The sequence below is a fragment of the Prionailurus viverrinus genome, chromosome C2, assembly GCF_022837055.1.
Source record: "Prionailurus viverrinus isolate Anna chromosome C2, UM_Priviv_1.0, whole genome shotgun sequence".
Lineage (NCBI taxonomy): Eukaryota > Metazoa > Chordata > Mammalia > Carnivora > Felidae > Prionailurus > Prionailurus viverrinus.
Window position 1 is genome coordinate 111,315,267 of NC_062569.1, and position 27,518 is coordinate 111,342,784.

A 27,518-nucleotide genomic window follows, 5' to 3' on the forward strand; every position below is an offset into this window, starting at 1 on the left:
ACTGGCTTAATTGATGATGAGAGACCACATGGAGCAAAGCTTAGTTTTCCCAGCTGAGCAGCTCTCACTCAAAACCAACCAACCAAACACCATCAGGCATAAAAATAAGTCATCTTAGATCATCCATCCATATTCAAGCCATCCAAGACCAGAAAAACCACCTGATCAACATTCAAATTTATGACAAATAGTAAATATTTGTCACTCTAAGCCACTAAGTTTGGGGTGGTTTGTTATGCAGCAAAAGCTAACGGATACAATGAAAGATAGTTTGTTAAGCAATTAAACTGTGACCTGATTTTCACTGTAACTAAGCCAACTTAAGAACAATGATCTACCAGTCAAAATTAGAGATACACATTTGTTGCTGTCCATGGCCAAAATGATACTGCTTTGTACAAAGCAAATATAACTAATACGCAATTAGACTAAGAAGATTTTACCAAGATTTTTCTTCATTACCAGTAAAATATAGATTTGAAAGATTATCAGTGATAGTCTTTTCCCCCCACATTTCCTCTCAATGTGGACTATCATTCATATAGGAAAGATGATACTTACTCTTGATCAATAAAGCACATATTTAAGATGATATTCCCACTAATGACAGTTTTCACCCATATGTGCATACCAAATGGATCCACTCAGTGACCAACAAAACTCACAGATGTGCTTATAGTAAATGTACTGGTGATAAACACAGTCTTATAAAATTAAACCTGCTGGGTTCATGGCTTCATTAGCACTGTGTTCTAACCAATCTGCATTGTTGGGAGGTGGGGATGGACAGTATATTTGTTTAACAGTTTCTGTTATTTGTCTCTCCAACTGAAAGCTGTTTTGTTTACCAGGGATGACAATGAAAAAGCTTATTGGAGCCAGAAAGGTTATAGAAAGGAGAGAAGCAGTATACATGGGAATTGATAATCCAGAGAATCCAGGGAGCCTATGTCCCCCCTGCAGGAAATGTGGACACAATGTTTCCAGATGCTCCAATATTTTCAAGAGAAAATACAATTTTTAAGTGAAGTCTCCCAATTTTATATGTTTTAAATGAATTTTAAAAACAAAGCCATACTCAGATACAACAAACACATGTAAAATATAGCCTGTAGCTCTAGTTACCAGCATCTCCTCACAATCTTCCAACTTCTTTAATTATCCAAATCTTATTTCTTGAATATTTGAGACTGGGAGAGAAAATTTTTTTTTCTTGAAGTCTTTGGGTTTAGTTTTTAGTTGGGCTCATATAGCACACAAGTGTGTTATGTAATACATTGTTGGAAGATGAGGGGAAGATTTACTTTCTGAGACAAAGTTTAAAAGAAAATCTGCCTTGCAAACCACATATCCTTGCCATTGTACCAGAGTCTGAAAACTCTTTGGGGAACTGTGGGCATATTAAAGTGCTGTATTATGTATCAGATGAGTCATGCCTGAAGTTTCCCATAATTGGTAATCTTACCTTGTCAGATTGCGATTATTCTTCCATATCACTTTGACTATGATGATAATAAATATAACAATATTGTTGATGAGGATAATAGTCACAGGTAAGACGAATGACCATAAAAATGGACTAGTTATAAGATCTTTTTTATCTGGAACTGCCAGCCAGCAGCTATGGAGAGAAAAAATAATAATTTTAGTAGACTACAAAAGCTATACATACTGGTTCTCTATGTTATTAACGTTACTGACATTCATTTTACTGAAAGAACTGCTAAAAGCCAATATTGCTTCGCATTCCATATATTTGAAATGACTTTCAAGAATTCAACCACTAGAAAAAAAATGAAACGGATTAGTTCTGCTGTATTTCTTGATGTATGGGCTAGTGGAAAGAAAATGGCTTTTCAGTCAGGCAGACCAAATTTACATGTCGCTCTATCACTTACTAGATGTCTGACTTTAGGGAAGTTATTGTTTTATTTCATTCTTGAACATGTAGGAGATCGAATGGTTCAAAATTTTAAAGGTACAAATAATCAGAGAAAGACAACTACCCCTACAACCATCCCTCCTACAACTATCCCTTCTCACCTAGTTTCTATCTCCAGTGTTAATCAATGTTTCTTGTGTATTCTTCCAGATTTAGGCTATGCATAAACCATCGTTTTTTCTGATTTTTAAACAAATCATAATATATGATACTTCTATACCTAACTTAACAACATCTCTTGGAGATAACTCCAGATGAGATTATAAAGATTGTTCTCATTACTTTTTATAGCTACATACTGCTCCATTATTTTGTTATACCATAAATTATTTACATAGTTTCTTACTTTATAAAAATATTTTAATAGTTATTTAACCTTACTGCATCTGTTTTGTTTTGGTTTTTTTGTTACTGTTACAATTAGTGATGGTGGTTTTGGTGATGTTTTTTCTCATCTATGAAGTATAGTAATCACTTCCTGGCATTGTTGTAAGAATGAATTCATTTATTTAATAAGTATTTATAGAACACATGCTATGTGGCAGACATTGTTCTAGATATCAGATATTAGAAGTGAACCACAAAATAATCCAAATATTCTTTCTGTATGACATGATACTATATATAGAAAACTCTAAAAACTCCACCAAAAGAACTGATAAATGAATTCAGTCAAGTTGCAGGAAATGAAATCAATGTACAGAAATCTGTTGCATTCCTATACCCTAATAATTAAGCAGCAGAAAGTGAAACTAAGAAAACAATGTCATTTACAATTGCACCAAAAACAAGAAAATGTCTAGGAATAAACTTAACCAAAGAGGTGAAAGACCTGTACTCCAAAAACTATAAAACACTGATGAAAGAAATTCAAGATGACACAAAGAGATGGAAAGACATTCTATGCTCATGGATTGGAAAAAAAAATATTATTAAAATGTCTATACTACTCAAAGCAATCTTCAGATTTAATGCAATCCCTATCAAAATACTGTGGGAAATAAGCTTAGAAACTCCCTGGGCTTGCACCAATGGGTTAACAAGGCATAAAGAATTACAAAGCCATAGGATGCTCACACCCAAGTTTGGGTAAATAAGATTAGGTGAATAAGGATAGAGAAGGGGGGCTAAGGCCCCCAAAATAGAGTAGGGGGGGCAAAGCCACCAGAATTGGGGGGGGCAAAGGCCCCCATACAAAGGTATATCTGGTAAGCAAGGTTAGGTATTCAGGGCAAAAATGCCCCCCAATTTAGTACTATAACTGGGAAGAGAAAGCTGCTTTCACAGAAAGAAAGGACCAAATCAGGTAAACAGGTACCTAGGGCTATAGACCTGATGTGGGTGAAGCTGCTCAGAGTGGAGCTGATTAGCAAAAGAAAAGGTGCCTTGTTAACCCTGAGGTTACTTGCTCTATCTGTTTTATCCCCTACACTGGTTAAGATAAACAGACACGGTGCCTCATATCTGCTGTTAACAACCTCCTGCCCATCTGCCCGGCACCAGGATTTTGTTTTATATTGACCCAAACTCCTAACACTGTATATCTTCAAAACCCCCTTTCCCTCATGCCCATGAGTTAATGTTCACAAATTCATTGTCTCTTTGTACATGTCCATCACATTTGTAAGTCTTCTGATCTTAATAAATACGGGGCAAGCACTCTTATTCGGAGCTCTTGTCTTTTCCCAGACATTAGCCATCTCTCACTTTTAATCCTGCATCCACTCTCTTGCTGAACAAGAGAGAACTTTAGGCTTAGAGTCTACAACAAATACTAATAGCATTTTTCATAGAACTAAAACAATCCTAAAATTTGTATGGAACCACAAAAGACCTCAAATAGCCAAAGCAAATTTGAAAAAGAAAAACAAAACTGGAGGTATCACAATTCCAGACATCAAGTTATATTATAAAGTGGTACTTTAAAACAGTATAGTACTGGCATAAAAACAGACACACAGATCAATTAAATAGACTAGAAAGTCCAGAAATAAACCCACAATTATATGGTAAATTAATCTTCAACAAAGAAGGAATGAATATACAATGGGAGAAAGACAGTATCTTTAATAAATGATGTTAGGAAAACTGGACAGTTACATGCAAAAGAATGAAACTGGACCATTGTATCTTACCATGCACAAAAACAAACTCAAAATGGATGAAAGACCGATATGTGACGGCTAAAATTTAACAACCCTTGAAGAGAGCACAGGCAGTAATGTCTCTAACATTGGCGACAGACACATTTCCCTACATATATCTCCTTAGGCTATGAAAATAAAAGCAAAAATAAACTGTTAGGACTATACCAAAGCAAAAATTTCTGCACAGTAATGGAAACAATCAACACAACTATAAGGCAACCTACTGAATGGGAGAAGATATTTGCAAATGACGTATCCGATAAAGGGTTAATATCCAAAATATGTAAAGAACTGATACAACTCAATATCTGTAAAACAAATAATCCAATTAAAAATGGTCAGAAGACATGAAAAGACATTTCTCCAAAGAAGACATGCAGATGGCCAACAGACACACGAAAGATGTTCAATATCACTCATCATGAGGGAATTGCAAATCAAAACTACAATGAGATACCACCTCATGCCTGTCAGAATGGCTAAAAACAAAACACAAGAAACAGCAAGTGTTGGCAAGTGTACAGGCAAGGGTACGGAGAAAAAGGAACCCTCTTCGTTAAATTTAAAGAACCAGGAATGCAAGCTGGAACAGCCACTATGGAAAACAATACGGGGGTTCCTCAAAAAAATAAAAATAGAACTTCCCTACAATCCCAGCAATTGCACCACTGGGTATTTACCCAAAAAATACAAAATGACTAATTCAAAAAGATACATGTATATCCATGTCTATTGAAGCATTATTTACAATAGCAAACTATGGAAGCAGCCCAAGGGTCCATCGACAGTGAATGGATAAAGATGTCACACACACACACACACACACACACACACACACACACAATGGAATATTATTCAGCCATAAAAAAGAATGAAATCTTGCCATTTGCAACAATGGATGGAGATAGTATAATGCTAAGGAAAATAAGTCAGACAAAAACAAATACCATATGATCTCACTCATATGTGGAATTTAAGAAATGAAACAAATGAGCAAAGGAAAAAGAGAGAGAGAGACAAACCAAGAAACAGACTCTTAACTACAAAGAACAAACTGATGATTACAAGAGGGGAGGTGGGGGGGGGGAATGGGTGAAATAGGTGATGGGGATTAAAGAGCACACTTACCATGATGAAAAAAATTAAAAAAAAATAAAAATTCCTTTTTTTAGTGATTTTGAAGGAGAGGAATACATAAAACTAACAAATAAAATATATACTGTGTCAGATGGTTACCAGTGCTATGGAGAAAAATAAAGCAGGTAATGAGAGTAGGTATTACTATGTGTATGTATATGTATATATGTTGGGGGGGAGGGTTTCAATTTAAATAGAGTTGTCAGAAAAAGCATTATGGAAAAAAGTGATATTTCTTTCAGCAAAGATCTGAAGTAGATAAGGGGGAGGGTGTTCTAGGCAGAGGGAACAGCAAGTGCAAAGACCCTGATTTGAGAACTGAAGGAATAGCAAAGAATCTAGTGCAGCTAGACATACTATGTAGATGGCATTAGTGAAAAGATGCAAATTATGTTATGGCTTTATCAGTTGTTGCATGTACTCTTGATGAGAAGGAGAAACCTGACATGATCTGTCTTGAGATCTGGAAGTATTACTCTAGGTAGATGCAGGGATAATAGAAGAGGATACACAAGAGTAGGAAATCACCTAGGAGTCTATTACAATAATCTGGTGACTTGGACCAGGAGAGGAGATGTTAGGAAAGAGTCTGATTCCCAATATAGTTAAAATAAAGCAAAGGATTTATTTACAGGTTGGATGTGAGATGTAGGAGAATTAAGAGTGATTCCAAGTTCTTTGGCCTGAGTACCTAGAAGGATGGAGTTTACCATTAGTGAGATGAGGAAAATGATAAAAAGAGCAGGTTAGGGAGTGAAGACCAGAAGACGTCCCATTAGACACCCAAGTGGAGGTGTCAGGTGGGCACTATTATTTTTTTAATGTTTATTTTTGAGAGAGAGAGAGAGAGAGAGAGAGAGAGAGAGAGAAGACAGAGTGCAAGTGGGGGAGGGGCAGAGAGAGGGGAGACAGAATCTGAAGCAGGCTCCAGGCTCTGAGTTGTCAGCACAGAGCCTGATGCGGGGCTCCAACTCAAAACTGTGAGATCATGACCTGAGCCAAAGTCAGATGTTTAACCGACTGAGCCACCCAGGCGCCCCAGGTGGGCATTATTATTAACAAAATAATTTAAGACTCCCTGGCATTTAGTTAATGTATATTTTCTTTCCCCTGCAGGCAAAACACCATTATTATACATGTCAGAGGATTTCTAAACTGTTTTGCATTGTAATTTGTTATATTTTAAATTATTAGAAACTTATTTCTAATCCAAATGACCTAGAAGGAAACTGGGAAGATGTTCAAATCTCTGTAATGAATTAAAAAATAAAAAGGAGTGCCTTCATCCATTAACAGATAGAATAGGTCTATCCTTAAATAAAATGGTGAGAGTGAGCAAGTTTATCTTCAGGATTTTAGGCTTTCCTTTCATGTGTAACTGGAGGCCAACCCTCCTGCCATTCACAGAAGAAACAGGAGAGCACTTGGCTGAGAATTTAATGGAATCCTTCTGAGAGGAAGGATTTCAAATCTCTAGAAGCAACTTGGTGACAAAGCAAGCGGCTATCAAAAGTTTTATTTTTTAAAAATATTTTTTAACATTTATTTATTTTTGAGAGAGAGAGAGAGTGAGCTGTCAGCACAGAGCCCAATGCAGGGCTCAAACTCACGAGCTGTGAGATCATGACCTGAGACAAAGTTGGGCACTTAACTGGCTGAGCCACCCAGGCACAATGCAAGTGGCTATCAAAAGTTTTAAGTGAAAAAGATGAACACACTTCTTATCTAGGCAGTCTAGAGAAACACAGCTTAAGAGGGGAAGAATGGATAGAGAAAGAAAATGAACAATACACATCTATTGGATAAAAGCAGACTTGTTAATTATGAAACAATTTGACAAATATATATACATATACAAATATATATACATATATATTTTTTTCCTTACCTGAGTCTTGAGTTGTTTCTACTTTTGACAATACAATTTCTGAGGATTACTATTTATACTATAGATCTGTGTGTGTGTGTGTGTGTGTGAATGTGTGTGCGTGCATGTGTGCCTATAAATGTACGCAGGACTTCTCAGCCACCTCATACCACTGGGGAGACCTGGAAGGGAAATAGGCTTAGATACCCATGGTCGTCAGGAAGTGTGCACTAAGACAGGACTCCTCACCCCCTCTTTCCTTTGTCCTTCCTGGAGAGAGAGTCGTGCTTAATCTCTTCTCATAATAATAGCCTTTCCTATTGTTATTCTGGGTTTAATAACTCAGATTTGAGAAATAGGCTAAGAGAGGATGGTTCCTACAGTCAGACTAACCCTTTTAGGTATGGAGTGGAATTTCTAGAATTAAGATTGGAGAGCACACAATGGAGGCTGATCTGACAAATAGCTATGGACCTGAGGTCTGGAGAGCATCACAAGTGGACCTCAGATGAACTGTTTAATTCCATGGTGATTTTTCCAGGAAACATACCATGAAGACAGCTCTTCATATCATATCATATGCAGCATTCACCTGAAAAGAATTTCCCTCTCGGGCATTATAATTTTCCATGTTATCTCAATCCTTCAGGAAAGTATGAAACAGCCTATATGATGGCAGCACTGACAATCAGGGGATGGAGCATTAAAGAGGAGTGTGTCCTTCCCTGCAGTCACCCCTTAACTGGGTCCTTGCAGAGATAGCCGTACATGAGGGGAACTGGGTTAGGGGTTTCACGTGTGACTGGCAGAGCTGGGAGCAGTGGGGGAGAGTGCAGGATATGGTGGTATAATTGCTGGGAGGGTAACTCAAGAAACCAAAAAATACTCCCTTCTCTTTCCACATACATCCTGAAAAAATGTGACCATTGATGCATGTGTATAGGGTGAAAGGTGGGGGATGAGTCCAAGATGAGGCAGATATTCATGTTAAGCATCCTTCCTCTCTTCCCAACTTCTATTATCAGTTGCTTAGTGTCTTCCTTAACACCTACAGTGTGCTCAGGAAAGAATCTGCTCTTAATTATTTATAGCTCAATGTGAATATATCTAAGATGGTAGGCTTCTTTCTCCTGAAGGCCTTGACAGTAGTATGTCTAGCCCTGTCCCAGGGTTAGGGAAGGAAATCAGTGATGCTATATGAAGTGAATTACCCGTCCCGTGAGATATTTGCATCTTACCCCTGTTCTGTAATTGTGGAATTAAAACATTTTTTAACTAATTAAAAGATATTTAACCCTAATTAAACAGAGGAAATAGTACCTGGAGTATTTGGCCCCTAAAATCAAGCCAGGAAGATAGCTTCCTAGTCTACAATTGGGCATGGTCAACCCTGGAACTAGATATGCACCCTGACTACGCAGACTTTCCTTGGGTGTACTGGCACATTTCCTAGAATTCTGTTGTTTTTTTAAGTTGCTTTGGGACCTAAGGTGGATCTGGGGATGAGAATGGCTGGTTTATAAAAGGAGAAGGGAGGATAAATTAAAGAGCAGTTGCTGTTTGGCAGCAGACACACATGTAAAGAGTTCAGCTCAGTTTTCTTCTCTCCCACCTCACATAAAAAGCAAACACCATACAGTCAGGTATTTCCATTAGTAAGAGTTAATTATTCACACTATAATCACAGAAAGAATTTGTAATGTGTGATAAATCATCATCAAGTATTCATAATAATCTTATCAATATAGAACTGGTAAAAAGCATGGATAGTGCTTTTCAAGTTATGAAATATTTTCACACTCGCTTGACCCCTCACCATGATCTCAGAGTGGGTATTACTATCATTGTTATTCCCATTTTCTATATTAAAAAAACTAAGATAAAGGGTTACTAAGGATCACACATATTGTGTCCTATGATTTTCAGGCTTAATAAAAGAACACAAATCTAATATAAGAAGTTCAGATTATAAATTTAGAAGGTAATTACTTGTTTTACAAAAGGATTTATCATAGGAAACTTTCATGTCACTATATTTAAAATATAATGTGTTCTTTGAGAATTTGAAATACCCACTTATAATATGACAGTTATAAAGTGAGATTCATATGTACATTGATACTTACATTCAATATCACTGAACAGTTACACTCTTATATCAAATAAATGAACATTTCTTAAAAATATAAACTCACATTTCCTCTTGCCGGTACTCTAACTCCCATTGTAGATCATTACTATTCTGACAAAAAATAATTCCCACTGTCAGAGCCACCACGATAGCTGGGACTCCTATGTGGCAAAAGAGAGGCACCAAATTAATAATTTACCCCAAACTGAAATTAATTATAAAAGAACACAAATGAATTATACGTCTGACCCTTTTCAAGACTATGTTATTCTTTCTACTCTAGACAATGTACTAAATGACCTACAGATGTAGGTCAATGGTGGACATAATTTTTCTGTAACTCTTTGCCTCTGTCTTTTATTGTTGGCTGTACATAATAACCTGATACTATTTCTGATTCCTTTGTAACACTTACCACAATTTCCATTCTTAAATGGCTTAATTCCTCTTTCACTTGAAGAAATTTAAATTTAGATACCACGAACACAATTCTTTTCTGGAACTTGAAAATTTTTGAAATTATTTTTCTTAGAGTCACTCTGGTATTCTTGAAATATTTCTTTTAAAGTAGCTAGGAAACACATTATATGTGGTATAAATTTCAAATCAAACTACTAGAGATGTTAAAGGAAATTAACATTTGAGTTTAGCTTATGATGTGACTAGTACAGCTGCCTGATCACACGTGTCTCCTTCCCAGGAGTGTGAACAACCAGGCAGAAGGCACTCCTGGTGGTGCTGGCTTTCCATCACCTCTACCTAAAGGACTTGGGCTGTTAGGCCTTAAGTAGGTGTTTGTTTAAGTTATTTCAAGAAAATTAATGTATGACTAAGTGGAAAAGCAAACACTTGCCCCATCCTATTAAAGAGATGAACACAATGAAATGTTGAGGAAGAGGCTTCATGGTCCTAATTAGCAGGAAATAGAGTTGGGCAGCACTGATTCCAGTCCAGGTAAATGTCACTAACAGGAAATAGTGGAGCAAGACAGCCATCACAGTGCAGGTGGGATTCAAGATGACAACAGTATCTTGCGTGGGTATTTCATTTTTATCAGAATCCATCTTATTGGTGTCATTATCACGTTTCACTAAGTTTTTATTGGAGTTTTCGATTCCAAACACAAAGAGGAGGTTAAAAATCAACATTGATGTGCACAGGCTGACGAACACCCAGGTTACTGAGGTTTTTCTGACGTTCCTAAAAACAAGTAAATATAATTGAACAAATAGAACATCTGCAAAAAATAAACTCTAGTGAAATTGTGAGTGAAAAAGAAATATTATTACTCGATGTAAATCCAGCTCATAGCCCATGGGCCAGCTGGTAAACCTACCTTTCCAACTGCACCAGAAGAGCTCACTGTCCTCTCATTTCCACAGAGAAGTGAGTTAGAGAAAATAGGTCAATACATCTTTTCTTTTTTTTTTTAAGTTTATTTATTTATTGAGAGAGAAAAAGAGAGCAGGGGAGGGAGGAGAGAGGGAGAGAGAGAGAGAGAGAGAGAGAGAGAGAGAGAGAGAGAGAGAATCCCAAGCAGGCTCCATGCTGTCAGCTTGGAGCCCAATGTGGGGCTCAAACCATGAGATCATGACCTGAGCCAAAACCAAGAGTCGGATGCTTAACTAACTAAGACACACAGGTGCCCCCGATACATCCTTTCTTGAAACTGTTATAATAAAAGGTAACTGCTATTCAGCAGAGAGGACTCCCACTGGATTCTACTTTCTGGTATCTATATGCTGTGTAATCCTCTCCCAGGGCCAACCTGTGACTTGATCTCCCTAATGAAATGCGCCAGAAGGCCTGGAAGCCAGGGCCAACTTATTCACCAAAGTAGTGCTTAGGACCAATGATAGTTTTATGGCCCACAGCAAAGTTTTAACTCCTTTTAAAACCAAAAGGGAAAATAATTAACTATTATAGGTCAAAGAATAAATATGAACATATAATATTAATATATTCACCTTTATACCTATACAGTGGTGAAACATTTTCTGATTTTTTTTTTTTAATGGAGGAAAGACTCCATAAAGGCACTCTGCCCATGAAACTCAAAACAAGCTTTCTTTCCCCTTCATGCTTCTGGAAGTTTTGAGCCACCAGGTAAAAAGTCTAGCTAACCTATTGAAGAAACTGCATAGGAATGCTCTGGGACTATGTGGAGAGGGAGAAAGACCCATCTCTCCCAGCATACCAGATGAGCCCCAGATTAGCCCAACTCCACCCACCATCTGACTCCTCACAGGAGACCAAAGGGAGACCAATGGAAGAATCACAGCTGAGCCCCATCAAGCCACTTGAGCTCAAATTAAGTCCTTAGACATAACAAATTAATGTTTTAAGCCACTAACTTTTAGGGCAGTTTCTTCTACTATAATAGACAATAGGTTCCACTCCAGATTTGCAAACATATACAAAGGCCAGCTATAGAAAGACTCCAAATGGATTTTTTTTTTAATTTCAAAATAGGAAAAAATTCCACATTAGTAAGTGAACATATGTTCAAATGTGGAGAAAAAGTCTCTTGCACTTTAAAAAGTATTTTATATAAGGGCGCCTGGGTGACTCAGTCAGTTAAGTATCTGACTCTTGATTTTGGCTCAGGTCATGATCTCATGGTTTGTGGGTTCGAGCCCCATGTGGGGCTCTATGCTGAGAGCAGGAGCCTGCTTGGGATTCTCCCTCTCTCCTAGTCTCTCTGTCCCTCCCCCACCCTGGCATACACACACACATTCTCTCTCTCAAAACAAATAAACATTTAATAAATAAATAAATAAATAAATAAATAAATAAAGTCTTTTATATAAAAAAAAATCAAGTATGGATTTTAAAAGAAGGCCAGTTTTTAAGAGTCTCTTATAGTTTGCCTCCCTCCCTCTCTAACTTTTTTCCCCCCTTCATCTCCCCCATGGTCTTCTGTTAAGTTTCTTAGGATCCACATAAGAGTGGGCACCCATTGGGATGAGCACTAGGTGTTATATGGAAACCAATTTGATGATAAATTTTGTATTAAAAAAAATAAGGCCAAATATAATTTTGAACTACTTTTATAAGTTTAAAACAAAATGGTATAAGTTTAGCTTATATTACATTTAAAGAGTAAGGTTTTCATAAACATTTTAAGTTAAGTAAAAATATTTAAAATGTGTTTCATGGTCTATTGCTACTAATGACATTCTTCATAATTTGAGTAGACTGATGATTACTATCCCTCTGAAAGGCTTATACTCAACAAAATTTCACCTGTGTCCAAGAAACATATTTTAGGAAATACTTGCTGACAGTCAAATGGCCAAGATGCTCTGGATGATCCTTATAATGTAAACCATGCTTGAAGACTGTTCCTTTGTTTGAAGACATAATTTCTGGGGGGTAGAACCAAGGATTCTTTAAAACTTTTGGGTTTGTTACCTTCTCACCTTTACCTAAGATCTTTGCTAGAAAAGAAGAGCCTTTTCTCATTTTGTCTGCAAGCTGGCATTGTTTACCAGGAGTCTTTAAAAGGCAGTGGGAGGGAGAGAGAGAGAAAATGAGAATGGGTGTGTGTGCTTATGCTCACATGTGTGTTCTGTGGTGGCCTACCTGTGTATTTTCAGATTGGCAGAGAATTCAAGGTTTCCCTAAATAAGAGTTGATCTCAAATGTGAGGTTTCATATTGTCTTTACTGTGCATGTATTGTTTGCCTTAATGGTTAAAGGCAGATATATCCATAAGGCCCCTTTAATGACATATTATAGTTCTCTGTATACTATGGTATGCAGTCTTATATTAATGAAAGTTACAGAATTTCCATTCACTACCATCTAAGCCTTTCTGGGTTTTTCAGAATAAGGCCTCTTCAAATAACTATTTCCCTAAGTTTGTTACTGTGCTTAAAGTTCTAACATCTCCAAGTACCCATTTTTAATATCTCAGAATCTGATGAATAAGTCTGCTTACTAATTACATATCCTTTATGATTTTATAACATTCCATCATGAACCTTCTCAGTCTTTGGATTTCTACAATGCATAAAAAGTGTATATTTAAACAGAACTCTGCTCGTCCTCTTGATGTTTTAGTTGAGATTTTCTGAATAATTCAAAATTTAATTCAGTCTTTTGAAAGTTTTAATGACCAGAACTGCAAAAAGTACTCAAAAGATTCCTTTTATATAAAAGCAAAGTTAGCTTCTAATTTTTTTCCAGTTTCAAACAGAAATTGTAATCCACAGGAAGAACAGGCTATTTTCAAATAGCCTGGCTCTTCTGTACATTTCTATATTCTGTACATTAATATTATGTTATTTTTCTATATAATATATATAATTATATAATGTGTTATAACATATATTATGTAGCTTATATATCTTATGTATCTAAATTATTTATAATTTACTATAAATTATACATATTATATGTAATGTATATATAATTATGGGGGACCCTGTCCATGAACAAAGAAAACTATTTGATTCACGTTTAGAAGTCAATACCATTTTTTAATTTTTGTTTTTGTTTCCTGATGAATTTTTAGTGACATACATGGCAGCATAACTGTGCTAAGAAACATGTCGATAGATAATGAAAAAAAAATCTGAAAACCACTAGAAGTACTGAAATTTTAGGCAAAGACACTAGTTATGTACCTACCACAACCTATTCAAACGGGTTCAAAAACTGTTCAAGTATGATTACGATAGAAAGACAAATAAAAGGGGGCCCTGGTAGCTCAGGTGGAATGCGTCCAACTTCAGCTTAGGTCATGATCTTGCAATTTGCAGTTCTTGAGTTCGGGCCCCTCATTATGCTCTCTGTGCTAGCATAGAGCCCATTTCAGTTCCTCTGTCCCCCTATCTCTGCCCCTACCCCACTTGCTCTCTCTCAAAGATAGACATTTTAAAAAAAGAAATACAAATAAAAGGACAAATATAAGAGCCATTTCATTTTACATAATAAACCTGTAACTACATGGCATGCAATGTTCGTTCAAGGCGCTTACCACTATTTGTAATCATATATTTAATTCTGTATATATCTGTATAACATCTGTCTTTGCCAAAGAATATAAATATCATGAGAAATGAGAGCTTACTTGCTGTTCATAGTTTGGTATTCAGTTTGTATGTGGTGCTTGGCCCATAATTAGCACTCATTATAAAAACTTTGAGTGAATGGCAAGAGATTCATTAAGTGTGATAGATAAAGAAGAGGAATCAAAAGGAGTTCTGGCTCTTTGAACAAATGGCTTTTTCTGAATATGAGCAGAGAAAGTGAAAAATGTGCCTGGGTCATCTTGCTGTACCTGAAATTAAAAAGTGCTTAAAGACTGCTAGGGACATGCCAAAACAATAGGAAGAGACTCCCTCTGGTTACATTCAAGAGTACACTTCTTTACAAAGGAACAGAGTAAATAAAGAGAAAGAATCATTTTCAACCATCAAGGTAATAACATGTTCCAATAAGAACCATTGAGTAAAAGTTGGGGGACAGAATAGTCACACAATTTTAAAGTATCATCCACAGATTACTTATTGCTTACAAAGGGGAAAATATTAACCTTTAGGGTGTAGAATTCCAGTAGACACCACTGTAAACAAGGAATCCAACTTAATACAACCAATAATGGGACAGACTGACATCACATGCTTCTTGCTATACCACACTGAAAAAGACTTAATGATGTAGTATTCTCATCAAAAATATTTAACCCCTATCTAATCATGAGGAACATTTCAGACAAATCCTAAACTGTTGAATATTCTACTTTCTACAATATAACTGACACCAACATTTCAAAAGATTTAATGTCCCCAAATACCAAAACAAACAGAAAAGCAGAGGAATTATTTTAGGCTAAATGAGACTAAGAACCATGACAACTGGGGTTCCTGGGTGGCTCAGTTGGTTAAGTGTCCAACTTCGGCTCAGGTCATGATCTCACAGTTTGTGAGTTCAAGCACCACATCAGGTTCTATGCTGACAGCTCAGAGCCTGGAGCCTGCTTCAGATTCTGTGTCTCTCTCTCTCTCTACCCCTCCCCAACTCGTGCTGTCTCTTTCTCAAAAATAAATAAACATTAAAAAAATTTAAGAAACATAGCAACTAAATGAATTGGGGGGGACCACTCAGCTATAACGGATATTAATGGAACAACTGAAGAAATTTGAATATGGATTATATATTAACACAGTAACATTATATCAATGGTAAATTGGTTGAGTTGAATTTCCTGAGTGAGAATAATGGTATTATACCGTAGAAGAGAATACCCGTGTTCTTAGGAAATGCTTGAAAATTTAGCAACTTTTCTATAGGTTTTCAACTTTTTAAATAAAATTTCAGGAAATATTTTAAACAGCAATGCTTTCAAAATAAAAAGTTCTGAGCCTACACATCTGAGAAAACACTTACGAGAGAAATTTAGTAGGGAGAAATAATTCTGAAAGAAAGATGAATTCATCTTGGGATATCTTGAGTTTGTGAGGAGGACCACGTAGGAATACTCAATAGTCCCACTTATTCTACAGATATTCCTCTACTAAGGGCCAGGTACTGTGCTCAGTCTTGGGGATACACTAATCAAAACAAAACAAACAACAATAGAAACAACAAAATCAGAAAAAGTCACTGTTCTCATTGATTTTCATGCTGATGGGGAAAACAGAGAGTACCCAGGTAAACTAATAAATAACAAACTTATATTTACAGATTGATAAAAATGTAGCATTTGAAAAAAATAACAAGTGCTATATAAAATTGGACCTTTAGTGAGGAGGTCAAGGTGGAAAGAAATATGTGTTTATAGGTAATTTTTGAAGTTAGATTTCTTAAAAATTATTTATTTTTGAGAGAGAGAGCACAAGCTGGGAGTAACAGAGAGAGAGGGAGACAGAGGAGGCAAAGCGGGTGTTATGCTAACAGCAGAGAGCTCCATGTGGGGCATGAACCCAAAATCTGTGAGATCATGACCGGAGCCAAAGTCGGACACTTAACTGACTTAGCCACCCAGGTGCCCCTTAAGTTAGATTTTTTTTGAACTATGGAATTCAAAGACTTTTTAAAAGTTTGACCATTTGAAAACTTAATATGTATTTTAAATTAGTTTAATTTTCAAAAATATTGTTTAGCAATGTTTTGTTCTTTTATAAATGCAAATTGGTAGGTATGGTTCTATTCAACACAAAGGAACTATATAGCATTAATGAGCTATGGGACCACACTATTTTTACATGACAAACTTATAATCACATGGTATGTAATTTTTCTTCAAAGCATTTACCACAGTTTTAATTATAAATTTATTTGTATGTATTTCTTAGCCTCTTCAGAACTGAGTGTGCTCTTCTGTAAGATGAACTTGTTGAACTAATTCTGATTTCCCTTTTATCTCCAAGAGACCATATTATGATGAGAATATGTGCAGAGGAAATAATATCAAGATAGCAATTTTTCTTATAAAAGGAGCCTGTTTCACTTCTTACCTGGTGACAATCTGAAATACAATTGTAAGGGCCAGACCAGTAATGGACAGCGCACATCCAACATTGGATAATATGTCTAGTGATGCAGGATATTTATATTTCTTTTCGAAACTCTAAAAAACAAGTTAATATTTTTTACTAACCATTCCTGAAATGTCTATGAAAGTCAACATCATAAAAAGTTACATTGGTCAAAATAACCAGATAGTTGCCAGATATGTCTTTTTATAAAACTGTTAATATATTTTAAAAAGAAATAAATTAACCCCTTTTCTCTAAGCAGTTTATATGAATTAGAGTGTTGAGAATAGTTATCTAACCAATTCAGTTAAAGAAAACATATATACTTTACCTCAATGTCTAAAATCTAAAACTTATCCCTCACGTTATTTTTGTGTGTAACTATCATCCAAGAGGAAATATGCATATCTGAGCTAATGTACTAAAAATAAAGTTGCAGAAATGTTTTTTGGACATGGAAAGATGTTCATGTGATCCTGCTAATTTTTTTTTAAACGGTAGTCTTATTGTTGTCCGATATATCTATATCTAGCCCAGTATTTTAATACATATTCATAGATAAGTATATTCTACAGAGAGGTAATAATGGTGGTCACTGGGTGGGTAGGATATATATAATATTTTTGCCTGCCTTTATTTTAATAGTTAAAAAAATAGAAAATAATATTTATATAACATGAAATTAATGTAGAAACATTAAAAAATACAGATTTCTCCTAACTGCCGGCTACCCCACATCACACCACCCTTCCTCTTGAAATCATATCTCTTCTCCAGATCTTACTTTTTTAATGTACTTACAAATATTACCCACGTCTCTTGAATAAATATATTTCTGCTTAATAGATAAACTTTCATACCTTATGCAATAAATATGTATTGCTTTTATAGGAAGAAAACAAAAGTAAAATAATTTTCATTTTTAAAAATTATAAAACAAAGACTTCATGTTACTTCCTGTGTACAGTATACTGACTAGATACCAAAGAATCATAGAATATACATAAACCTTCAAGCTTAGAAATCATCTATTCACTTAGAGCCTATCTGTTCCTATTTTAGATACATATTTATTTTATTTAGATATTTTATTTATTTATTTAGATATTTTAAAGTTCTAATCAAACTTTAAAAAAATTTGGCAACCCAAACTAATTACAAATGTGAGTGGTAGGCATTGAGGCAGATTCAGACATTCATTAGTGAGAAGAAATAGCTGAAAGCCTGACCTCAGAAAAGAAGAAAAATAACTGTGACAATGTATTACGTATCATTTAATATATATAGCAACCCAAGCTTTACACATCTAGCAAATGATAGTAATGATCTTAAAGGTATCAAAAAAGTTAATTTTTATCTTTACTATTTTCTAATTAAGAAAGCAGATCTTTCTGCAATACGTTAGAAAATAATCAAGGTCAATTAAAATAATAAAGGTTTGATAGTTAAAATAAGAAAACTATAATTTCACACCTGTGAGAATGGCTAAAATTAACAACTCTGGAAATAACACGTTTGTGAGGATGTGGAGAAAGGGGAAACCTCTTACAGTGCTGGTGGGAATGCAAACTGGTGCAGCCATTCTGGAAAACAGTATAGAGGTCTTCAAAAAGTTAAAAATAGAACTACCCTTTGACCCAGCAATTAAACTACTAGGTATTTACCCAAAGGATACAAAAATGCTGACTTGAAGGGGCACATAAACCCCAATGTTTATAGCAGCATTATCCACAATAGCCAAATTATGGAAAAAGCACAAACGTCCATCAACTGAGGAATGGATAAAGAAGATGTGATATGAAGAAGATGTGCTGTGTGTCACACATACACACAATGGAATATTACTCAGACATCAAAAAGAATGAAATCTTGCCATTTACAATGACATGGATGGAGCTAGAGTGTATTATGTTAAGCAAAATAAGTCAGTCAGAGAAAGACAAATACCATATTATTTCACTCATATATGAAATCTAAGAAACAAAACAGATGAACATAGGGGAAGGGGGAAAAAAGAGGGAGGAAAACCATAAGAGACTCTAAACTACAGTGAACAAACAGAGTTAAAGGAGGGAAAGTGGGGGGAGGGATGGTCTAAATTGGTGATGGGTATTAAGGAGGGCACTTGTGATGAGCACTGGGTGTTATATGTAAGTGATGAATCACTGGATTCTACTCCTAAAACTAATATTAAACCATGTGTTAAGTAACTAGAATGTAAATTAAAACTTGATATAAAAAAAAATTGTACTGAAAGTTAAGTCCAGTACAGTAAAGTAAGAAAAAGAAATAAATGGGGGTGCCTGGGTGGCTGAGTTAGTTAAGTGTCAGACTCTTGATTTGGCTCAGGTCGAGATCTCATGAACCGTGAGATCAAGCCCCAAGTTGGGCTCTGTACTGAAAACGTAGAGCCCGCTTGGGATTCTCTCTCCCTTTGCCCCTGGCACACATGCACGTGTGTACTCTCTCTTTCCCTCTCACTTCCTCTCAAAAATAAATAAACTTTAAAAAGTGACATAAAGACTGTAAAATATCAATCAATCAATCAATCAATCAATAAATAAATAAGAAAGAAATCTATAGTTATTTCAAAAACTTTTGTAAATCAAGTACAGAGGAGTTAAGATGGCAGAGTAGTATAGGGAGCCTGAGCTTGTCTCATCCCTGAAATGCAGCTAGATCAGCATCAAACCGTTTTAAACACCTAGGAAACTGATCTGAGGATTAATGCAACAATCTGCATAATTGGAAACAGAGAACTTGGCAGGTATGGGGTGTGGAGAGGTGAAGTGGGGGAGAGAAAAGCCACGGAGCCATAGAGGGTACAGAGCTGTTTTCACAAAGAGAGGAAAGAAAGACAAAGGGGGAGAATGCAGCACATTGAAATCACACAAGAAAAGCACTCCCCCTAAAAGTAGCTGGAGAGAAAGAGAGAAAGAGTGAAAATACCCGCAGGGACTGAAAACAATCAACACCTGTTCTCTGAGGGGGAGAAAAGGAGAGGGTTTCAATACTGCCAGGATTCTATAAACAGTGAAGTCCAAAGTCGGAAGTTTCAGAGCTCAGTGTTCTGGTAAGGAAGTAGGGAAAAATCCCCAGAATTTTCCAGGAGGAAGTAGTGTGGTCTGAGGGATCTGTGTACCACATAGGGAGAAGTGGTTCCCCAGATTGGAGTGCATTTGGTAGAGGCCATATGGGCTCCCCACAGGCGAAAGTCTCAGTGGACCTTGGAGAGTGGTCACGTTTATTGATATTAGAACAAAGACCCCAGAGTGCAGGGAAACCTAGTGCAGGCTGTGTGATGTGATTTGCCCACAGTGGCCTCTGCCACTGTGTGATCACAGGAACATTTTCTGGGGCAAGCCAGCTCCTGGCCATTGTATGGTGAGACCCTCTTGCAGAGTGTTGGCACAGGTCCAAGTCAAAGGGGTGTCTGAAGTGTGGGGTTTTGAAACACAGCCCTATCTGAGATAAAACTCTGGAGGGAGGTGCCACCTGGCAAGTGGACAGCTTGGACAGGTACAAGGTACAGGTGGGGAGTGGATGGAAGCCTATGACAAAGGAGGGTGCTTGATAGCAAGTCATGAGGCTACAGGTTCCTGTGTCAAAGGTGGGTAAAGTCATTTTCACTTCTAAAGCACATGTGTGCATGTGTGTGCATGCACACACACAAATCGACCCTAGTAAGCTAAGCAGTGCCACCAGGTGGAGAACGGAGCCATTACACCAAACCCTGCTCAACTGAACCCTCCAGGCACATCCCCCAGAAGACCAGCACAAATCCCTTCCACCTGCTTATTAGTCTACGACTATAATATGCTGCAAAGATTCTGTTCTAGGGGATACTGGATGTAACTTCATTCAGGTTTTATTCTGTTTGCTGGTTCTTTTATTTGCTCATTTTCTATAGTGTTTTTGCTTAGGTTCTTTTCTTTTTTCTTTCTTTTTGTTTCCTAGACACAGAAAGAGCAAATTCTTTTTTATTTTTTTATTCTATTTTATTTTCTTTATTTTATTTTATTCCATTTTATTATTTAAAATTTTTTTTTAAAAATTTAACTTTTTTCCTTTCTCTTTTTTCTCTATTTTATCAAGTTTCTCTCAACAAGCAAACCAAAACATGCCTAAGATCTAGCTTCCTTTATTTGATTTTGTTTGATTTTGTTTTTAATTTTTATTTTTTATTTTATTAATCTTTTTCTTCCTCCAAAATGACAAGATGGAGGAATTCAACTCAAAAGAAAAAACAGGAAGAAATGACAGCCAGGGATTTGATCAACACAGATATAATTAAGATGTCTGAACTAGAATTTAAAACCACAATTATAAGAATGCTACCTAGGGTTGAAAAGGACAGAAGATACCAGAGAATCCCTTTCTACAGAGACAAAAGAACTAAAATCTAGTCAGGCCAAAATTAAAAATACAATCTCAAATTCATGCCATAATGTAAGGATGGACAAAGCAGAGCAGAAAATCAGTGATATAGAAGATAAAATTATTGAAAATAATGAAGCAGAAAAAAAGAGGGAAACAAAGGCAAAAAGTCATGATACAAGACTTGGAGAACTCAGTGACTTATTAAAGAGGAATAATTTTCGAATCACTGCAGTCCCAGAAAAAGAAGAGAGAGAAAAAGGAGGAAGGTTTATGTGAGGAAATTATAGCTGAAAACCTTCCTAATCTGGGGAAACATACAGACATCAAAATCCAAGAAGCACAGAGAACTCCCATTAGATTCAACAAAACTGACCACCACCAAGGCATATCATAGTCAAATTCACAAAATACACAGACAAGGAAAGAATTATGAAAGTGTAAAAAAAAAGCCCTTAACCTACTAGGGAAGACAGATCAGGTTCACAGCAGACCTGTCCACAGAAACTTGGCAGACCAGAAAGAAGTGGCAGGATATATTCAATGTGCATAATCAGAAAAATATGCAGCTAAAAATTCTTTATCCAGCAAGGCTGTCAGTCAAAAGAGGAGGAGATAAAGAGTTTCCCAGACAAACAAAAACTAAAGGAGTTCATGACCACTAAATGAACCCTGCAAGAAACTTTAAGGGGGACTCCTTGAGTGGAGAAAAACAAAGAAGAAAAAAGACCAAAAGCAACAAAGTCTAGGAAGGACCAAAGAACATCCCCAGAAACACCAACTCTACAGGCAGCACAATGACACTAAATTTATATCTTTCAATAATCACACTAAATGTAAGTGGACTACATGCTCCAATCAAAATACATAGGATATCAAATGGATAAGAAAACAAAACCCATCCATATGCTTCCTACAAGAGACTCATTTTAGACGGAAGATACCTGCAGATTGAAAGTAAGAGGATGGAAGCCATCTGTCATGCTAATGGACATTAAAAGAAAGCTGGAGTACCCATACTTATATCAGACAAACTAGATTTTTTAAAATTTTTTTAATGTTTATTTATTTTTGAGAGAGAGACAGAGTGTGAGCAGGGGAGGGGTAGAGAGAGAGGGAGACACAGAATCTGAACCAGGCTTCAGGCTCTGAGCTGTCAGCACAGAGCCTGACTCAGGGCTCAAACTCATGAGCTGTGACATCATGACCTGACCCAAAGTCAGACACTCAACCAACTGAGCCACCCAGGTGCCCATATAAGACAAACTAGATTTTAAAACAAAGATTATAACAAGAAATGAAGATGAAGGGCATTATATCATAGTTAGGGGGACTGTCCACCAAGAAGAGCTAACAATTATAAATATTTATGCCCCCAAATTGAAACATCCAAATAAATACATCAATTAATCACAAACATAAAGAAACACATAGATAATAATATCATAATAGTAGGGGACTTCAACACCCCACTTATATAAATGGATAGGTCATCTAAGCAGAAAATCAACAAAGTAAACAATGGCTCTCAATTACACACTGTACTGGATGGACTTAACAGATATATTCAGAACATTTCATCCTAAAGCAGCATAATACACATCCTTCTTGAGTCCACATGGAACATTTTCCAGAATAGATCACATACGGGTCACAAATCCGCCCTGAACAAGTTCAAAAAGATAGATATCACGCCATGCACATTTTCAGACAACAATGCTATGAAACTTGAAATCAACCACAGGAAAAAATTTGGAAAGACCACGAATATGTGGAAATTAAAGAACACCCTACTAAAGAAAGAATAATCTAACCAAGAAATTAAAAAGGAAATGCAAAAGTACATGGAAGCCAATGAAAATAAAAACAAAACCCCTGGGAGAAGCAAAGGCAATCATGAAAGGGAAGTATATAGCAATCCAGGCCTTCCTAAAGAAGGAAAAAATATCTCAGATACACAACCTAACCTTACACCTAAAGGAACTGGAAAAAGAACAGTAAATAAAGCCCCCAAACAGCAGAAAGGCAATAATAAAGATTACAGCAGAAATCAATTATATATATATATACACATATATACATATATATATATCAACAATAGCCTATCTATATATACATATATGTGTATATATATGTGTGTGTGTGTGTGTGTGTGTGTGTGTATCAAGAGTATAACAGATCAACAAAACCAGGATTTGGTTCTTTGAAAGAATTAACAAATTGATAACCCCCTAACCAGACTTATCAAGAAGAAAAAAGAAAGGACCCAAATAAATAAAATCATGAATGAAAGGGGAGAGACCACAATTAAAACCACAGAAATACAAACAATTATAAGAGAATATTATAAGCAATTATATGCCAACAAATTGGGCAATCTGAAGGAAATGCACAAATTCTTAAAAGCATATAAACTACCAAACTAAAACAGGGAGAAATAGAAAATTTACACAGACCCATAACCATAAAGAAATTGAATCAGTAATAAAAAATTTCCCAAAAAACAAGAGCCCAGGGCCAAATGGCTCCCCAGGGGAATTCTACTAAACATTTGAAGAAGCATTAATATCTGTTCTTTTGAGGCTGTTACAAAAAATAGAAATGGAAGGAAAAATTCCAAACTCATTCTACAAAGCCAGCATTACCTTGATTTCAAAACCAGACAAAGACCCCATTAAAAAGGAGAATTACAGACAATCTCCCTGATGAACATGGATGCAAAAATTCTCAGCCAGATAATAGCAAACCAAATCCAACAATACATTAAAGGAATTATTCATCACAATCAAGTGAGATTTATTCCTGGGCTGCAGGAGTGGTTCAATATCTGCAAGTCAATCAGTGAGATACATCACATCAATAAAAGAAAGGATAAGAACCACATGATCCTCTCAATAGATGTAGAAAAAGCATTTGATAAAATACAGCACCCTTTCTTAATAACAACCCTCAAGAAAGTAGGGATAGAAGGAACATACCTCAAGATCATAAAGGCTATATACAAAAGACCCACAGCTAATATCATCCTCGATGGGGAAAAACTGAGAGCTTTCCCCCTAATGTCGGGAACATGACAGGGATGTCCACTTTCACCATTGTTGTTCAACACAGTGTTGGAAGTCCTAGCTTAAGCAATCAGACAACAAAAAGAAATAAAATGCATCAAAATCAGTAAGGAAGAAGTCAAACTTTTACTCTTCACAGATGACATGCTACTTTACATGGAAAACCTGAAAGACACTACCAAAAAACTTCTAGAACTGATCCATGAATTCAGCAAAGTTGCAGGTTAGAAAATCAATGTACAGAAATTGGTTGCACTTCTATACACCAATATTGAAGAAGCAAAAAGAGAAATCAAGGAATATATTCCATTTACAGTTACACCAAAAGCTGTAAAATACCTAGGAATAAACCTAACCAAAGAAATATCTGTACACTGAAAATTCTACAAAAGTTATGAAAGAAATTGAAGAAGACATAAAGAAATGGAAAAACATTCCATGCTCATGTATTAGAACAAATATTGTTAAAATACACAATTACAATTGTTGTACAAATACAATTCAACAATTGTTGAATCTACACATTCAACACAATCCCTATCAAAATAAACAGCATTCTTCAGAGCTAGAGCACAAAATTCAAAAATTCGTATGGAATCAGAAAAGACCCCAAAGTAATCTTGAAAAATAAAACCAAAGCTGGAGACATCACAATTCTGGGCCTCAAGCTTTGTTACAAAGCTATAATCATCAAGACAGTATGGTACTGGCACAAAACAGACACATAGATCAATGGACAGAATAGAGACCCCAGAAATGGACCCACAAATATATGGTCAACTAATCTCTGACAAAGCAAGAAAGAATGTCCAATAGAAAAGACAGTCTTTTCAGCAAATCATGTTGGGAAAATTGGACAGAAACATGCAGAAAAATAAACCTGGATTACTTTCTTACACTACACACACACACACAAAACTCAAAATGGATGAAAGACCCAATTGTGAGACAGGAAACCATTAAAATCCTTGAGGAGAAAACAGGCAACAACCTCTAACCTCATCCATAGCAACTTCTTACTTGCCTAGAGGCAAGGGAAACAAAACAAAAAATGAACTATTGGAACTTCTTCAAGATAAAAAGCTTCTGCACAGTGAAGGAAACAATCAAAACTAAAAGGCAACTGATGGAATGGGAGAAGATATTTGCAAACGACATATCAGATAAAGGGTTAGTATCCAAAATCTATAAAGAAGTTACCAAACTCAACATCCAAAAATCAAATAATCCAGTGAAGAAACGGGCAAAAAACATGGACACTTTTCTAAAGAGTACATCTAGATGGCTAACAGACACATGAAAAAATGCTCAACTTCACCCATCATCAGGGAAATACAAATGAAAATCACAATGAGATACCACCTCACACCTGTCAGAGATACCACCTCACACCTAACAACTCAGGATATCACAGATGTTGGCAAGGATGTAGAGAAAGGGGAACCCTTTTGCACTGCTGCTGGGAATGCAAACTGGTGCAGCCACCTCTAAAGAACAGCGTGGAGGTTCCTCAAATAATTAAAAATAGAACTATCGGATGACCCAGCAATTGCACTATTAGGTATTTATCCAAATGATACCAAAATGCTGATTTGAAGGGTCACATGCACCCCAATATTTATAGCAGCACTATCAACAATAGCCAAATTATGGCAAGAACCCAAATATCCATTGACTGACGAATGGATAAAGAAGAAATGGCATATATATATATATATATATATATATATATATGCACACACACACACACACATATACATATATGAATATTACTCTGTGATCAAAGAGAATGAAATCTTGCCTTTTGCAACAACATGGATGGAACTAGAATGTATTATGCTAAGTAAAATAAGTCAGTCAGTCAGAAAAAGACAAATATCATAAAATTTTATTCATAATTGGAATTTAAGAAACAAAACAGATGAACAAAGGGGAAGGGAAGGAAAAATAAGATAAAAACAGAGAGGGGGGCAAACCATGAGAGACTTTTAAATACATAGAATAAGCTGAGAGCTGCTGGAGGGGAGGTGGGTGAGGGAATGGGCTAAATGCGTGATGGATATTAAGAAAGACACTTGTTGGGATGAGTACTGGGTGTTATATGTAAGGGATGAATCACTAAATTCTACTTCTGAAACCATTATTACACTATATGTTAACTAACTTGGATTTAAATAAAATTTAAAAAAATAAATAAAAATGTATGCAATAATTTTTTTTATAAGAAAGTTTCCAACATTTGATATCCTATGTTGTGCCAGTATGTTCTGATCTCTATTGGCTTCCCAAATATAGCTACATCACATTTAGTGGAGAATGGAAACATCTGCTTGTCTCAGGAAGATTCATAGTATCAATAAGTGTAAGACACTACATCCTTCCCCATTACATTACATATAAAAGCATTCCATCAAGTGTAAAAACTAACATTTTTGGTTTTACCAGAATAATACATTTCTGAAAATAGAACAAACAGAAGTTTCTCTCTTAAAAGAGTCAACCCAAGAACTTTCAAAGGTGCATTTTTAGCTGAACATCAGAGCTAAGTGTTATCAGTTATCACACAGGGTAGCTTTGGAGCTAAAAGATATAAGGAATACATTAATAGATGAATGGATAAGGAAGATGTGGTATGTTTGTATGATGAAATATTATGAAGTCATAAAAAAGGATGAGATTGTGCCATTTGCAACAACATGGGTGGACTTCGAGGGTATTATGCTAAGGGACATAAGTCAGACTGAGAAAGAAAAATACCATATCATTTCACTCATGTGAAATCTAAAAACAAAAACACTTGAATAAACAAACAAAAAGCATAATCAGACCTGTAAATACAGAGAATAAACTGATATTGCCAGAGGGCAGAGAATGGAGGAGAACAAAATGAGTGAAGGGAGTGAGAAATACAGGCTTTCAGTTATGGAATAAATAATTACAGGAATAAAAGGAAAAGCATAAGGAATATAGTCAGTGGTACTGTGGTAGCATTGAAAGGTGACAGATGATAGCTCCACTTGTGGTGAGCACAGTCTAATGTAGAAACATGTCGAATCACTATGCTGTACACCTGAAACTAATGTAACATTGTGTGTCAACTATATTCATATTTTTAAAAAATTGCTTTTAAGCTTTAAGAAATACATAAAGGAACTATGGAACAAATTGGATAAATTCAAGAGTTTTTCCTCTTTTATCTTCTAGCATAAACTTAGCAATGTAGATTATTCCAGTGGAAAAAGCTTTGAGTAACTTATTTAAACTGTCCACCCATAGTCAAGTATGCATTAAACCCACCCTCGACACAGACTATACAGCCTTACCTCTGGCTATAACAACTTCAAGTTTCACATGTGAGTTAGTTG

The 27,518-nt window shown here is 35.9% G+C and overlaps 1 protein-coding gene across 1 annotated transcript in view; it reads right to left on the reverse strand.

Moving 5' to 3' along the window:
* ADGRG7 (adhesion G protein-coupled receptor G7) overlaps positions 1 to 27,518 on the reverse strand; it is a 69,887-nt gene that overhangs the window by 11,681 nt on the left and 30,688 nt on the right. The window contains exons 11-14 of the mRNA XM_047875801.1: positions 16,691 to 16,803; positions 10,078 to 10,424; positions 9,289 to 9,385; positions 1,466 to 1,621 (exon numbers count right to left, since the gene is read on the reverse strand). Of these exons, the coding sequence (XP_047731757.1) occupies positions 1,466 to 1,621; positions 9,289 to 9,385; positions 10,078 to 10,424; positions 16,691 to 16,803 (713 nt within the window). The remainder of the gene's footprint in view (positions 1 to 1,465; positions 1,622 to 9,288; positions 9,386 to 10,077; positions 10,425 to 16,690; positions 16,804 to 27,518) is intronic.